The sequence below is a fragment of the Hordeum vulgare genome, chromosome 5H (genome assembly GCF_904849725.1).
Source record: "Hordeum vulgare subsp. vulgare chromosome 5H, MorexV3_pseudomolecules_assembly, whole genome shotgun sequence".
Classification (NCBI taxonomy): domain Eukaryota; kingdom Viridiplantae; phylum Streptophyta; class Magnoliopsida; order Poales; family Poaceae; genus Hordeum; species Hordeum vulgare.
Genome location: NC_058522.1, coordinates 59370763 through 59387334, shown reverse-complemented (window position 1 = coordinate 59387334; position 16572 = coordinate 59370763). Strand labels below are relative to the sequence as shown.

The window sequence follows — 16572 nt, the reverse complement described above, 5'->3', positions numbered from 1 at the left end:
TGGAATGGCACCTAGAACAGACTTCACCAATACATGTATTTCCAAGGGAAGTTGCTCATGGACTTGTACACAAGGACACTCTTGTACCCTGATATACTCATTCTGTTTGGCGAAAAATTGATTTACATGATACCAATCCATTTTGAAGGCAGTGGGTTCTCCATTTGGGAACTGGGAATGTACGGCATGCCCCTCTATAACCCTTAGGCAATAACTATTATGTGCTATTGTCTTGTCTTGTTATACTCGGAAGTCTGACTGGAAAGCCATGTTCTAGGCTTCTAATAGTTACTTTCAATTTTATTTGTGGAGTGATGACTGTATTTTACTGTGATGTTCTTGTTCCTCTGAGCACTGTAGATTCAAGACGCTTCTCTGGACCATTTGTTGTGGTCAAGGTGTCCCAAAATTCTGTGGTAGGAAAGCAAATGCTCTTGTATTTTATGCTAGCTACTGAATACTTCATGATTGTGTTTTCTCATATTTAATTGTTGACTAATTGCAGGAAGGTTTATCGCTTTCAGTCCAACCTTTGTTGAGGATATATAATAAGAGTGACTTTCCCCTCGAACTTCGGTTTCAGAGGCCACAAAATGACAATGAAGAGGCAGCGCTTGTCACAGTTCGAAGTGGTGACATGGTTGATGAATCTACTGGAGTATTTGACGCTATGAATTTATCTGGAGGATCCAAAAAAGCACTGATGTCTCTAGCCCTTGGCAAGTAACAGTACCTTTCCTTGGCATAACATTATCATCTGCTATGTGTTATCTAATATCTCATGACTTACTGCATAGGCGTAAGAAAATATGTAGGAATGAAGTCATAAAATGTTCTTAATATCTACTCCCACCGTCTGGAATTACTTGTCGTACAAATGTATAAAAATGGATGTATCTAGAACTAAAATACATCTAGATACATCCATTCTTATGACAAGTATTTCCGGACGGAGGGAGTATATAAATTGGTAAATTTCCTTTGTCCATACTATAACTATCAGGTCTGTTTTCAGACATTAACTTCCTTTTCTTGCGAGTCTCCATCTGCTTTCTTAATATGGCTTGTGCAATGGTTTCTGTTGTGCTTTCTAACAGTGCTACTGCCCTGGACAGCGGTCCTAACTTTCATTTAGGACTTACATAGTAGTGTGATATGGATAATGCATGCCATTTGTAGTGAACTTCATACTTATCCGCACGAAATATGCCATCTTATGTTACATGTAATTCAATTCCTTATGGTTGCAACCTTTTATTGAACAACCAAATATGTTCCTTCTTTATTTCTGTAGCTCAAGAGGGCACTTCTCTAACAATTGTTCAATCCACTGTTCTCAAATTTCAGGAAATTTTATGCTGTCAATTAGACCTGAGATGTCCGAACACTCAAATCCGAGCCATGCAACTTTAGTCCAATGGTCAGAAGACATAACCGGCGAAAAAGCAATTCGCATATCTGGTGTTATAGAAAAACTTAATTACAACATAAGAAAAGCCTTCAGTAGTGATTCCATGAAGTCTTCTTTCAGCTCTTTGAGTTGCCCTGTTTCCGTTGATGGTCAACATGTGACGGATCTTTATTTTTTAATTCATACTCTGGCTAGAGATGTGCCTTTGCAGCCTACAAATGGTACTCGTGTGTCTAGCAGGAGTGCATCAGTGGCATTACAACTGCAAAGAGAAATTTTTATATACCCGACTGTTCAAGTGTACAATTTCTTGCAGACAGACATACATGTGCTTCTGACTGACTCAAAAGCGGGTAAAGTCTTATTCTATTAGCATTTAACTGTTGAAGAAAGCAAACAAAAGGACTGCTATGTCAACTTAGTATTTTTTTTACTATGATATTGTAGAGAATACCAGAGACGATAGTTTTGGCCTCATTGGAAAGGAGGCAACAATTACAAGTGGTTCAAGCGCTTATTTCTATGTGAATCCTGCCATGTTTAATTTTTCAGTCACACTAATTTCATATGGTTCAAAGTCCAAGGCAGCTAATAGTGGTGATTGGGCCAAGAGAATGCAAAAGCAGACAGCTCGAGCTCAATTCCTTGATCTAGAATTAGAGTTTGTTCCTGGGAAGTTTCATTCTTCTTTAAGATTATTGCGTCAGGAGAAAGGCTTGCTGGAGGTAGAATGAGGCGACGTTATGTTTTGCACTTTCCGGTGATATTTGCTGATACTGCATGCTTTACAAATTTGAAGAAAACAAAATGATGTACCTGATGACTCTGATCTTTTGATTGTTCAGGTTGCTCTTTTCACAAGATATACACTACAAAATACAAGTGACTACTCCTTGCTGTGCACAGCTTCCGGTCAAAAACCACTACCCGCGTATGTGATGCTGAATGTAATGCTAAATAATTGGTAAGCTTTCTGGCGGAGTTGCTCATACGGTGCTGATTCATTGCAGGTTTGAAATTGGAAAAGACAATATTAATCTTCCTCCACAAAGTGGTTGTATTTTGCCCTCGATGTCAATGAGCTCCTGGTTTACAAAGTAAGCAAGCAATCACCCTAAGTTTTGTTCATTTGTTTGTTAAGCCTTATGTAATCCAGTAGCTCAGGCACAAAAGCAAGCCATTAGAGCGGGTATAACATTCATTTATGCAAATTGTAAATAATTTCCGTACTCGACGTAATCTTGATTGCTACCTGTTGTGCTGTCATAATGCTAATTCAACAATACTATTTTTGAATAATATATTGGGGCCCGGCAGATGGCTCGCTCCGCTCCCTCTCCGCGCCCTGCTCTCTCCTCCTAGCCTAGACACCGCGCCGCACTGCTGACGCCGTCCCCGCCGGCAGGCCCTCCCCCGCGCCCTCCCGCTTCCCTGCGCCATGGCTCCGGTGGTGGCTGACCCTGTTGACCGCCGAACGACCCTCTCCGGCGAGCGCGTCTCCTACGGGGACCGCTGGTCCAGCTCGGAGAGCGAGTCTTCGGCGCGCTCGTCCAGAGACGCCGCCCGCACCCCGCCGGCCGCAGCAGCGCTGCCGGTCGCAGCCGCCCCTGGACGCGTCGCACCTGCTGTCCGTCAGCCCGCAGAGGACCGCCTCGGTCCCCGCTCGGAGGTTCACCGCGTCTCAGGCGGGCTGGCGTTCGACACCGACGGCTTCCAGCAGGCCCGCCGTCGGGAACGACGCCGCCGCCCGCGCCAAGATGCGCCCGCCAAGCCCTCGCCCTCGCGCCATCGCAACCCTTCCCCGGAGGAGCTCGCGGGCCTCTGCTTCCGGTGCCTAGACCACCGCTACTGCGTTCGGGATTGCCCGAACGACATCCGCTGCCGGCGCTGCCTCGCGTCCGGCCACGCATCCTGTGACTGTGGTGGACGGCGGCACGCTGCCGCGCCTCCGCGCTCCCCGCGTGGTGCTGCGAACCCGCAACCCCGGCCTCACCGCGGAGCCCCCGCCAGAGCTTCTCCCCCGGCTGCGCGTCCCCGGGAAACGCTCCCTCCCCCAGCCCCTGCTCTTCCTGCTCCGGCGCCCCCTCTACCTCTGGCCCGGCCGCCGCTCCAGGACATCCCAGCTCGCGTCCTCATGGCGCAGACCGAGGAGATGGACGAGGCTGAGCAGGTGCTCGCCCGCGCGATGGTGGCCTCTGTCACGGGCAACCGACCGTCCGTGTCCGCCGACGAGGTCGCCGAGCTCCTTCTCTGCTCCTTGGAGCTCGCGGAGGGGGATTTCTCTGTCCATCTGCACCACCCGGAGGATTTCCTGATCATTTTCTCCTCCCTGGCGACCATGCGGCGGCTCCGTGGCGAGCACTTCATTAGCTCGACGCGTCTTGTGCTGTCGCTCAGGCCCTGGTGCAAGCTCGCCCACGCCGGCGCCGGTGGGCTTGAATACCGCGTCGAGCTGGAGCTCCGCGGCATTCCCACCCACGCTTGGCTGCTCTCCACCGCCGAACAAGTGTTGGGTGGAAGCTGTTGGATCGAGCGCCTGCACCCCCGCACACGCTCCAGCGACGACATGGTTGTCTTCCGCGTCTTCGGGCGGGCGCACGACCCAGCCGACATCAGGCGCGCTGTGGTCCTGGAGATTGTCGAGCAGCTGCCTGGCCGCGTGCCCTCGGAGACGCCGTCCATCAGAACTCTCACGTTCCCTGTGTCCATTGCGCTTACCAAGGCGGAGCTGATCCGGGCTGCTCCGGCAGGTTCCCAGGCCACTGGAGGTAATGGCGGCGGAGGCGATGCAGATGGCGCAGGCGGGCGGCATGGTACTGGCAAAGGCCAAGGCCCTGGTCCTGGGCACACGCGCCGTCGTGGTTGCAAACGCCGACGTACGGACGAGGCGCAGAGCGGCCAGGCTGACGGCATGGCGGTGGACGCACTGGCGTTGCACGCCCATGGCCACTCTGGCCGCCCCGACGGAGCCGGTACGGTGGTGCGCTGGCCGTCCTTGACAGCGCCGCTGCGGGGGCTGCGTCCAAAGCGTTATGGGATGCTGACATGGCCAGGTCAGCAGGGCCCAGCGAGCTCCCGTCACGGCGTCAGAAAAGGAAGGAAGAGGGGCCCCAAAGAGATGCCCAAAGCCGCTTTGCCGGTGGCCCCAGCGCAAAAAGTCACCAATCTCCACGGCGAGGACGGCGCGGCTGATGGCATCGGGCCAGGTGGTGGGCTCTCATTCGCCAATCGTTGTCTCGCAGCAGCCGAAGATTTGAACCCACCCACGACCAAGGAGGATCCAGTCGGGCCCGCCACTGCAGCGGCTGATCCCACGCCCCGTCGGGATCACGGCCTGCTGCGCCTGGGCTCTGCAAAGCTGCCGGAGAGGACGGACGCACCAGCCCCACCTACAGCCCCACCTGCAGCCTGGTCGGGACAAAAGGAGGCTCCGCCAACCTTTGTCGCACCTACCCCGTCACGAGCCTCCTTTGACCAGCCGCCGCGGCCCATGTGCGCGCCCAAGAGGAGAGGGCGGGAAGCGATTCTTCCTTTCCCGCCAAGATCGTCGCGCCTGATTCGACCCCACCGGCCCGTGCAGTTGTAGCTGTGCCCGCGCCCGTTGATGCAGCTGCAACTGGGCCCGCGCCCAAAGACGAAGCTGTAGCTGGGTCTGTGCCCGAAGACACGCCTGCTGACGGGGCTGTCGGGCCCGCGCCGACTCTGGAAGAGCCTCCCCAGACCGGGCCAGCGGCGGGACCCCCCTACTGCAGCGGCCCCCTCTTGATTCTGTAGAGGCCCGCACATCGCCCTGATTCAGAGTCCAGCGCCGCAAGCTCCCGCGCGCTGGCCCCAGGGCGTTTCGCTTAGCCGCCGATCACCCTGCAAGGACGGCGCAACTGCGCCTCCGCCTGTCAGGCATGGACGCTGGGCGCATTCCTGTCCGCGGCTACCAAGCAGCTCGAAGCGGTCCTGCCTTCCCCCGGGAAGCGCCCGCCCCCCCCTCAACTTCAGTCCCAGGAGGGGGCGCTCTGCAGCCGCCGATGCCCCCGTCACTGCCCCTCGCACATCTGATCGGAGGGCGGTCGTGCAGATCCTGCGCATCCTCGGGATAGTGGGCACAAACCAGCAGATAACCCCCGCCGAGATGAAGGCCTATGATGACATGTTTGCCACGCCGATCAGGTTGCCGGTGCTGCAGGCTATCGCTGCTTTGGTCGACCGGACGGTCCCTGCAGGCCTGGCTTCCTCGGCGGGCGATGCCATGGTCTGCACGCACTAGCCTGGTGGTGTTACGATGTCGAACTCATTCCCATGTATCCAGGTCCTCAAATAGCGGTATGGAACGTCAGGGGCTTGAACTCGCGCGCTAGGCGCTGCGCTATTTGCTCGCTACTTTGTACCATCCGTGCATCCATTGTATGCCTCCAGGAAACGAAAATGGCGTTGATCTGCTCGTCGATTGTGTTGGACATCCTTGGGTCCGAGTTTGATGGCTCCACTTACCTCCCGGTTGACGGCACCCGCGGAGGCATCCTCATCGCCTGGAAGAGTAGGGCTGTCACCATTTCTGACCCCCTGTTCACCCAAAACGCGATCACGGTGAAGGTGTGCGTGCCCAGCGGCGCCCCGTGGTGGCTTACCACGGTGTATGGCCCCCAAAGTGACCCAGATAAGCTCCTGTTCCTGCAAGAGCTGCGGGACATTCGCGCAGCCTGCCCGGGCCCTTGGATGCTTTGTGGCGATTTCAACCTCATCTACCGCGACGCGGACAAGAACTCTGGCACCCTGAATCGCCGCATGATGGGACGGTTCCGGCGCACCATCAATGATCTCGCCCTGAAGGAGGTCTACCTCAACGGGCGCCGTTTCACATGGTCAAACGAGCAGTCGCCGCCGACGCTTGTGCACCTCGATCGGGTTCTATGCACCGCGGAGTGGGGGGACTACCACGGGGAATGTCACCTCCGCTGCCTAGCGTCCGTCGTGTCCGATCATTGCCCGCTGCTGCTGGATTGCTCCCCAATGCCCGTGGCCCACATGCGCTTCCGCTTCGAGGATTACTGGCTTCGCCTCGATGGATTCCACGACACCGTCGCCACGACCTGGAGCTCGGTGCACGACCCCGATCCCTTCCAGCGGTTGGTCCGGCGCCTGCAGGCCACAGCCCGCGCCCTTACGAGCTGGAGTGCCAAGTCCACGGGCAATGTCCGGGACAAGCTGGCCATCTCTCGCGAGCTGATTGCCCGCTTTGACCACGCACTGGAGAGCCATCAGCTCACCCCGCCGGAAGAATGGCTGCGCAAGCAGCTCAAGTTGGCGTACCTTGGCATGGCCTCCCTTGAGTGCACCATCGCACGGCAGTGCGCCCGCATCTCCTTCCTCGCGGAGGGCGATGCGAATACGAGCTTCTTCCACAGACAGTGCACGTATCGTCGTCAGAAGAACCGCGTGCACAACCTCTTAGTTGACGGGCACGTGCTCTGCGATCACGAGGAGATGGCTCACGCAGCATTCACACACTTTGACGGGCTGCTGGGCACCGCCACGGACCGGGCGCACACGCTTAACCTAGAGCAGCTCATCACGCCCGGCGACCTGGACAGCCTGGAGGCGCCATTCACCCCCGAGGAGATCTGGGCTGCGGTCAGACGCATGCCGGCGCACAAGGCACCAGGGCCGGACGGGTTCACCGCCGAATTCTTGCGTGCCCGCTGGAGCATCATCAGGCAAGACATCATGGACGTCTTTGAGCAGCTTTACATGTTACGCGGGAGAGGGTTCACTAAGCTCAACCAAGCCCTGCTCACTCTGTTGCCGAAGCGCGTAGACACCCACAAGCTTGGCGACTACCGGCCGATTTGCCTGATACACATCGTGGCCAAGACCTTCGCGAAGGTTCTGTCGTTGTGCATCGCTCCTAAGCTTGACAGCCTGGTGAGTCGCAACCAGAACGCCTTCATTCCCCGACGCACGCTCCACGACAATTTCATCCTCGTTCGGCAGTCCCTTCGGATGCTCCATCACCTGGGCGCGCCGTGCATCATGCTCAAGCTAGATCTCACGCGGGCCTTCGACTCCATATCATGGCCGTTCCTCTTTCAGGTTCTGCGCCAATATGGGTTCGGGGACAGGTTCAGGGAATGGCTGGCCATTCTTCTATCTTCGGTCAGCACCCGCGTCATGCTCAATGGAGTGCCTGGCCCCCCGATCTGGCACCGTCGCGGGCTGCGCCAAGGCGACTCCACATCACCGCAGTTATTCGTCCTGGCGGTTGACACGCTTGCCCGCCTTATGCACCGGGCGCTCCAGACCGGCATCCTTCGGCGCCTCCACCCCCGCCGCAACGTCCCGGCCATTTCTCTATATGCCGACGACGTGATGCTGTTTTGCCATGCTGAGATGGATGAGGTTCTCGCCGTGAAGAGCATCCTGGGTATCTTTGAGACCGCATCGGGCCTGTAGGTCAACTACGGCAAGAGTTCGGCCACGACCCTGCATGGCTACGAGTCTGGCGCTGCCTTGTTGGAGGTTCTCGGCTGCCAGACGGCGGACCTACCCATCACCTACCTGGGCATCCCGCTCACCACCCGCCGACCCTCTGCGGCACAGATGCAGCCGCTTGTCAACGCCGTGGCTGGTCGCCTCCCGTCGTGGAAAGCATGGCTCGTGAACAAGGCTGGGCGGCTGGCACTTGTAAAAATCGGTGCTCAGCGCGATCCCCATTCACCAGATGCTTGCTTTAGCGTCCCCGAAGAAAACTCTAAAGCAACTAGAGAAGATCCAGCGCAGCTTCCTCTGGGCTGGCCGTGAGGTTGCGCTTGGAGGGCATTGCCACGTGAACTGGCGCACGGTCTGCCGGCCGATCGCGTATGGCGGGCTGGGCATCCGAGACCTCGAGCGCACAGGGCTTGCACTCAAACTCCGATGGCTTTGGCTATCGAGGACGGACGCGGACCGTGCATGGCAAGGCCTCGACCTGCAGTTCTCACATGAGGAGCTTGGCCTTTTCTATGCCTCCACCTCCATGGTGGTTGGCGATGGTCTGTCTGCCCTATTCTGGGAAGATCGCTGGCTGCACGGTTAGTCTATATGTGAGCTCGCGCCCCTGCTATACCTATGCATACCCAAGAACAGAAGAAGAGCGCGGACGGTGGCGGAGGGCATCGCCGGCAATGCCTGGGCCCGAGACATTCGCGGAGTTGTGGGTCTGCAAGAGATCGGCCAATACCTGAGAACATGGCAACTCGTGGCGCACACTATACTGTCCACCGAGCCGGACAAGCTCGTTTGGAAATGGACGGCCAATGGTGTCTACTCGGCGAGGTCCTGCTACCGGCCCACCTTCCACGGATCGTCGACATGCCGTTCCTGGCAGCTCATCTGGAAGGGTTGGGCTCCACCAAAGGTCAAGTTCTTCCACTGGCTTGCCAACATGGACCGATGCTGGACCGCGGAAAGGCTCGCTCACCGAGGCCTTCCTCATCACGCCCGATGCCTACTATGCGACCAAGAGCCGGAGACCATCAGGCACCTGCTGCTCACTTGCCCTTTCGCGAGGCAGGCTTGGCACGAGACCCTATCCTGGTTGCGCCTAATGGCTCCGTCGCCGGAGCATGATGCCTCACTCCAGGACTGGTGGATGAGGGCGAGGGATGCCACACCACCATCGCTACGCAAGGCGCTGAGGTCAGCCGCGCTCCTGGTGCCCTGGATGATATGGAAACACAGGAATGCGTGTGTCTTTGACCATATCACTCCATCGCTCGACGAGCTCTTGGATAGGATCAAAGATGAGACTAGGTGTTGGGCGAGAGCCGGGGCCAAAGGGCTTAGGGTAGTCATGCCCCCATCCTGGGATGTTCACTAATCCTCTTGTAACAATTCTGTAATCGCCTCTTAGGAGGTTGTAATCCCCCTTCTTTTCAATACAAAGAAACGCAAGGCTCTTTGCGTTTTCTCGAAAAAATAAATAATATATTGGGATTGGTAAAACATCAGGCAAATATACATATCTGAAGGGACATTCTCTATTGTAATCCATGGCCAAAAGGCATGAACTGGCCGGACCTGAGTTGACTATCAAGGTTTTATGTTCCATCCTTCTTTAGTTCTGACAACCTATGCATTCTATGTAAAACAGTAGAGAATAATTACTGTAGTTCCTGCAACCGACCGAGTAAATCAGAACCAGCTGGTTCCAGCCATAGGACTTCATAACAGCTTCAGCGGGCCTATGCAGATGTGTCAATTCAAATGAATATATTCTTCATTTTGTATTTTCTGATTTAGAAAGATTGCCACATTGCTCTATGCCTTGATGATATTTGGTTATGTGATGCAAGTATGAGAAAGCCAGGATTGTATTCATTTCGTTTATTTGTAGTGCCTATATAGAGCAGTTTGTGATTATCTATGCCTTCTCTGGCACCAAATCTGCAAACATGTTTAACTATGTAAATTGACAATCTGACATATGACAGGTCAAATAAACTGCGAATAAGCCTGCATGACGAGAAAGGATCAGAAGCATTTATTGATTTAGAAGCAGTATCTGGTTTCACTGAATTTTTTCTTGAAATCCACGATGATATATTTCTCCATCGGATGGCAGCTTTCGGCATGTCTTTACAACCTGTTATTTATGGCTTGCATGTGTCATCACAAGTTGTATTAATCGTGCCAAGATATGTTATCTCAAATGAGTCTGCTACTGCAGTTGCCGTTCGCCAATGTCTTGTTCAGGTGTTCCGTTTTTGCTCTGACAAATATTTACCGGTTTGTGATTGCAGTCTCATCTGGTACTCATGAGTTTGGTTATCATTTGACTAGGTTGACATTGATGGATTGACAATTGAAGCTAAACAGAGGGCTACCTTACAGACATGGAAACCTGGAAAAAAACGAGAAGGAAACTACTTTGATTTGTTTCTTAAGAAGCACAAAAATGTATCTGAGGATTCACTCATTTTTATCCAGTTTTGTCCAAAAGAAACAGGATATGGTTGGTCCGGACCAATTTGTGTTTCATCAATCGGCCGTTTTTTCATGAAGTTCAGAAGATCAGAAGACATGGTAATAGATGGGATTAACAAAGACACTTCACAAGACGGGAAGCTGAAACAGTTTGCTTCTGTTGATGTTGTCCAAGAGAATACATCTTTTGTTCTACACTTCACCAAGCCACCAAAGGTTGCACTACCATACCGGGTAGAGAATTGCTTGAATAAAGCATCTATCATGTATTTTCAGAAGGTATGAGTATATTTCTAAATTCTATGATATAGTCTTATCAGCAGAACTACAATGGATTGTGATATTATTGACAAAATCTTGAATTTCGCTGGACTTTCTAGGACTCAGACGAATCAGATATGCTACGCCCTCAAGAATCAGAACAGTATGCATGGGATGACTCAAGTTTACCCCGCAAGTTGGTTGTGCGCATTGTTGGCAAGTTCTTATATCCTAATTCCCAAGAGTTACCTCTATTGATAATTGTGTTATGTTGCCGGTTATAGTAATTATGAAACCGATCGTCGTCCACAAAGAGCTGCACTACTCCACTACTCAAATATTGCATGCCTCTGCAAAACACGAATTCAAAATGTCAATGTTCTATAAGCACTGAGCTAGCAGTCACTCCACCTTACTTCTTATGAAAAAAAAATTATATCTTCGAGTGGAAAACATTAGCAATCTATCGAATCACATTGTGTGGAGTGCGGACGTTTGGAGCTCGGCCTCCATGGAGGCCGAAATTTTTGAATAATTCAAAATTCAAACTTTTCGGTTTCAAAAAAATCTGAAAAAAATATGGAAGTAAAGAAGGATGTTATGTGTATGTGTGCAAAAATTTAGGATGAAATACCTTGAAATACGATCTGCACAAAAAAGACAAATTCATGACCTGAAATGATGAATAGTGTCATGTGTAAAAAAGCCTCAGATTTATCTTTTTTGCACAGCCCTCATTTCAATGTATTTTTTTCTGAAAATTTACACACATGTGTGTTACGCCTTCACTTATCCCTGTTTTTTTTTCAGATTTTTTTGAAATGTAAAAATATGAATTTTCATGAAATTTGAATTTCAAATTTAAAGGCCTCCATGGAGCTCGGCCACCAAAAGCAATTTCCGCATTGTGTGCAACTTTAAAGGAATGAAACACAATTTAAATATTGATGCCTACCAAGCATTCTACTAGTTTTGGTTTACAGAGTTTGTTAAGAAAACATTGTTGGTGATATGTGCCTTGTTATTCACATAAATTCTTGTCTTAAGAGGTCTTTCACTATTTGGTGAGATATTTCTCTTAACTCTAGTACTACATACTAGTGCTTGGGCTTTCTTACGTGCTTGGCTTAGCTCATCTAGTCTAGAGTTTACCCCTTGCGGCCCATTTTTCTTTTTCTTAAGGGAAAAGTTGTAGATAAGGCCCTGGCAGTATATTGGGGACTGTACAGAGAATAATCGCAGAAGAGCAGAAGTGATCGAACAACAGACTAGGGAGCCTTAGTTTACCCACGCGGTCCATTAATTTTGTTCCAGTAATATAACTCCCTTCTTGAGTTAATTATTGTACCGGAGCATGGCTGAAACCCCGATATACTTCCGATCTGGTGAGGTTGCCTCCTCTGTTGGAGGCCCTATCAACTTTCATGCACTATTTTTTAGTGCTCACAATGTTCTTTAATTGTATTTGTAACTTGCTGATTGATTTTCCACAGATACACCAGCACTCCGTGAAATCAAAATTGACAAAATCAGTCCATGGAAGCCATTCTTGAAGATGCGTAGCAGGCTCAATCTGGATTTCTCGTTTAGTAATGGACTCAGTTCAGGAAAACAAGGATTTGATGATTCATTTGGACCGAGGGTGTTTAAGATTGGCTATGAAGTGTATGCCGATGGTTTAACCAGAGTTCTACGGATATGTGAACATGCAGAGAATCCCAAAGCTGAGAAAATTCAACGGCCTATAGCACATGCACAGTTCAGAATATCTTATATGTGTATTCATCTTCTTGATAAGGGCCAGGTTTGTTCTCTTCTAAGTTCACTCAGCCTGAGCATGATGATATCGTTGCTAATGTTTGCAGTTTATCTTGATTTATTTTATCTTGTAATTTTCTCCTTGTTGAAGAGCGACGAAATGCTTCAGTCACCCTCTACAATCTTAATGGCAACATTTCAGCGTGTATCTGCTGATTCAATTATCACAGATAGACATAAGAACATGGATGTTGCAGTTTATGTAAGTATAGATCCTTGTGACTTTAATTCTTGATGCTGATCGCCACATTTGACTTGATTATCTATGGATAGAAACAAAACATGCTCTATTTTCTGAAACATGAAATCCTTGCAGTCAGTAAATGTGGATGAAAAGTGGGATGGAGCTTCCTTTGGATCAATTTTCAGGATGAACAAGCTTCAGGGTGATGCTCTCAATGAAAATATTCTTCGTATAGTTTGCGTACTCAATTCAACGAATTCCAGTGTCAGACAAGTCCACTACTGTTCCATAATTCTGCAGGTATGAAAGCGGTGTACTTACATCTTGTTAATACCTGGAAGATTCTGGTCTTAGAGTACTTCTTTTGTTTCTATAGTCGGTTCCTTTGTTTTTCACTACAAAATGCCATAATCATAAGCCCTCTAACGAAAAAAAGGATGTCACAGCCGATTGATCTGAAGGTCGATGAGGAAACGTTAATGAAGCTTGTACCATTCTGGAGAACATCCCTTGCTCCTGCTGGTACACCGAGCACACAATTTTATTTTAGACAATTCGAAGTACATCCAATTAAGGTGCCTTGATTTTCCTTTTGTTTATTTTCTTTGATTGTTACATTTTAGTTTTAATATCGAGTTACTGATCGGGTTTCGTTTATGAATCTGATGTCTAAAGATCATCGCAAGCTTTCGTCCTGGAAGATCACAGACATCTTACAGCTCTTCTCAAGAGGCTCTGAGAGCGCTATTGCACAGTGTTATAAAGGTACTTCTAAAGTAGCTCTTGACTTACCTATTCCTTTTCAATTCATATGGTATTAAATTCGTATTCATATTTAGTACTTTAAAATGGTCTTGTTCTACCTATTCCTTTTCCTAGGTTCCTGAGATAAGTAATTCAGCAGTGGAGCTCAATGGTGTTCTCCTAAATCATGCTTTGGTTACATTCCGTGAGCTATTTCTGAAATGTGCCCAGCATTATTCATGGTACATCAACGATTATTTGTTCAAAAGCTATGGCTGTACCGTTTTCCGCATTTCTTATGGTGTTATCTGTTCAGTTTTGGTTATCCAAACACAAGACTAATCTTGAGTAATTGATAATAGGTATGTCCTGAGGGCAATCTATGTAACAAAGGGAAGCTCGTTGCTTCCTCCATCTTTCGCCTCGATGTTTGACGACTCGGCTTCATCTGTTCTTGATGTTTTCTTTGACCCTTCCGATGGCTCACTCAACCTCCCTGGGCTTACCATAGGTAAAATGTGTTATGTGTTCTTTGGAGAAAGATTCGTGATAATTGTATTATCATCGGATTATTCTTTCAAACTAGATAACTTTCTTTTTTAAGAAGATACTTTTACTGATCTATAGGGCCCTGTCCTATTTTGAATGATGCCTGCTGCCAAAACTTTAACTGTGATGTTCATTCGAGGTTTTTTCCGTTGTGACTTTGCATGTTCTTCTGAGGCATGAACTATGTTGGAACATTGACTATCTTAGGCAACGACCATCATAATATCTATCTTTTTCATCTAAACAATAGACTACTTTATACTTCGATATAGACATAAATTTATGGCTTTATTTTCTGCTTCTTCCAGAATACTGTGTGACTTTCCTCATTTGTGGCTTGTGCAGGCATGTTTAAGTTTATAAGCAAAAATATGAAATCAGGTGGAACAAAGCGGTACCTTGGTGATCTTGGGAAAACTGTGAGCTTCTGAAACTTGCTGGATCCACAATGACCTCCAATTGACTAATTTAATGTTGGGTCTTCTGTAGGTTAAAACTGCAAGTTCAAATGCTCTCTTTGCTGCTATCACGGAAGTTTCAGATAGTGTTGTGAAAGGAGCAGAAACAAATGGTTTAAATGGAATGGTACAGACGTACATCCCTCCTCTCCCCTGCCAATTCCACCCTTTTCTGAAAGGAATCATGTGATTACACAGGACATTGGACTTCTGCCTTGCAGCCATAAAAAGTATAAAGCAATTTTCCTGTTTTGTAGGTTACTGGTTTCCACAGAGGTATGTTGAGGTTGGCAATGGAGCCATCTGTGTTAGGGCAGGCTATAATGGAGGGTGGTCCAGACAGAAAGATCAAACTTGATCATAGCCCTGGACTTGATGAGGTTCTGCCTTACTAGTATTATCACTTTCGAAGCTTAGGGCTTATGTTCACAACTTACTGAGACATGCCACTATTTTCTTTCTAAACATGCCCTCTGTCGCTGCTCAGCTATACATCGAAGGATACCTGCAAGCTATGCTGGATGTCATGTATAAACAAGAGTACCTTCGTGTGAGGGTGATTGATGACCTGGTAACTTCCTTGTGTCTGTTTGCCTTTGCTCTCTACACACTGCATGTTCTCATCATCATCGGGACTTTGCCTTTCCAGGTTTTCCTAAAAAATCTACCACCGAATAGCGCTCTCATAAATGAAATTGTGGAAAACGTGAAGGGCTTTCTCGTGAGCAAGGCATTGTTAAAAGGAGACGCCAATTCGGTTCGATCTTGGCGCCGTCTGCGAAATGAGCCTGTAAGTTCCTTCTTGACATTAAACCGCTAATGTCGAGGCCCGAGAGGACTCTTATTCTACTCCCTCCATTCCTAAATATTTGTCTTTTTAGAGATTTCACCATGAACTACATACGGATGTATATAGATATAATTTAAAATGTAGATTCATTCGTTTTGCTTTGTATGTAGTTCATAATTGAATCTCTAAAAAGACAAATATTTAGGAACGAAGGGAGTATATCTCAGACGAGGAACATGACATGAAAACAAATCTGGACTTGTTAATGCCTGCAGGAGTGGAAGATTGCGCCGACGGTGCTCACCCTGTGCGAGCACCTGTTTGTGAGCTTCGCGGTGCGCCTGCTGCACCGGGAGGCCACCAAGGCCATAGCGGAGGTCACGACCAAAGTGAAGGGACCACCCACTGGAGGCGAAGACGAAGGTGAATCGTCGTCCGGCGGAGGAGCCCTGGTTAAGCGGAGCAGGCTGTGGACCGTTGGGAGGTTCGCAGCTTCCGGTGTCGTCGCTTACGTGGACGGTCGGCTGTGCCGCCACATACCCAACCCAATCGCCAGGAGAATCGTGAGCGGGTTCCTCCTGAGCTTCATCGACAGGAGAGACGACGAGTAAGCAGGCAGGCTGGCGATCACCGCCTGCAATGCATCCACGCGATAGCTGGCCGCCATGTGTAGCCAGCTTTGTACAACAGTTTTGGCCCCGGCATGTGCATACTTTGCGCACGGAACATTTCGTCCGTTTTTTCTCGCCGCGCTTTTAGTTTGGCCTGAAATTTGGAATTTTCCTTCTTTCTATAGTCAATTACAGGAAGAACGCATGCACACACATCTACCACAGGTATAAAGTACAGCTTGTTAGAGTTATAATATAAATCATGTACCCCTTTGTATTTATTTCAATATATAAGGGGCTTCCTGCATATAATCCACCACATGTACATGTATATATATTGGCCTATGGTCTCATGGGAATACAAGTTGCTTATTCCTAACATGGTATTAGAGCTAGGTTAATTTTTTGCACGCTGCAACTCGTGTGATTGATCCTTCTCTCCTACTTCCGATCGAAGTCTGTCCTCGATCTCCTTCTCCTCCCCGTCCAGCTGCCGTCTCAAAGGCTGCTCCAGATCGGTTGCTGGTTCCTTCCACGAGGCGCTGCAGGTCCGCTCCAGATCGCTGCTGCCCCGTCCCGATCCAGTCCCGCGAGGCACCAGGCCGAGGCGCTGCAGGTTCCAGATCGCTGCTGCCCCGTCTCGATCTGCAGGCAGGTTCCAGATCGCTGCTGCCCCGTCTCGATCTGCAGGCAGGTTCCAGATCGCTGATGCCCCGTCTCGATCTGCAGGCAGGTTCGCTCCCTTCGGTCCCACGAGCCATCCAGTCCTAGCCCGTGCCGCCAGGAGCTAC

The 16572-nt window shown here is 49.8% G+C and overlaps 1 protein-coding gene across 1 annotated transcript in view; it reads left to right on the top strand.

Annotated features, from left to right (window-relative positions):
* The window catches only part of LOC123396315, a 42861-nt gene extending 26773 nt beyond the window's left edge, over nucleotides 1-16088 (top strand). Inside the window, exons 15-36 of the mRNA XM_045091281.1 lie at nucleotides 361-416; nucleotides 506-719; nucleotides 1348-1764; nucleotides 1859-2136; nucleotides 2257-2342; nucleotides 2422-2508; nucleotides 9874-10135; nucleotides 10223-10645; nucleotides 10747-10843; nucleotides 12121-12431; nucleotides 12537-12647; nucleotides 12762-12929; nucleotides 13076-13204; nucleotides 13305-13394; nucleotides 13509-13615; nucleotides 13736-13884; nucleotides 14268-14341; nucleotides 14412-14507; nucleotides 14638-14760; nucleotides 14868-14951; nucleotides 15030-15170; nucleotides 15446-16088. Coding sequence (XP_044947216.1) covers nucleotides 361-416; nucleotides 506-719; nucleotides 1348-1764; nucleotides 1859-2136; nucleotides 2257-2342; nucleotides 2422-2508; nucleotides 9874-10135; nucleotides 10223-10645; nucleotides 10747-10843; nucleotides 12121-12431; nucleotides 12537-12647; nucleotides 12762-12929; nucleotides 13076-13204; nucleotides 13305-13394; nucleotides 13509-13615; nucleotides 13736-13884; nucleotides 14268-14341; nucleotides 14412-14507; nucleotides 14638-14760; nucleotides 14868-14951; nucleotides 15030-15170; nucleotides 15446-15781 — 3839 coding nt within the window. The 3' untranslated portion in view covers nucleotides 15782-16088. The remainder of the gene's footprint in view (nucleotides 1-360; nucleotides 417-505; nucleotides 720-1347; nucleotides 1765-1858; nucleotides 2137-2256; nucleotides 2343-2421; nucleotides 2509-9873; nucleotides 10136-10222; nucleotides 10646-10746; nucleotides 10844-12120; nucleotides 12432-12536; nucleotides 12648-12761; nucleotides 12930-13075; nucleotides 13205-13304; nucleotides 13395-13508; nucleotides 13616-13735; nucleotides 13885-14267; nucleotides 14342-14411; nucleotides 14508-14637; nucleotides 14761-14867; nucleotides 14952-15029; nucleotides 15171-15445) is intronic.
* The last annotated feature ends 484 nt before the right edge of the window (nucleotides 16089-16572 follow it).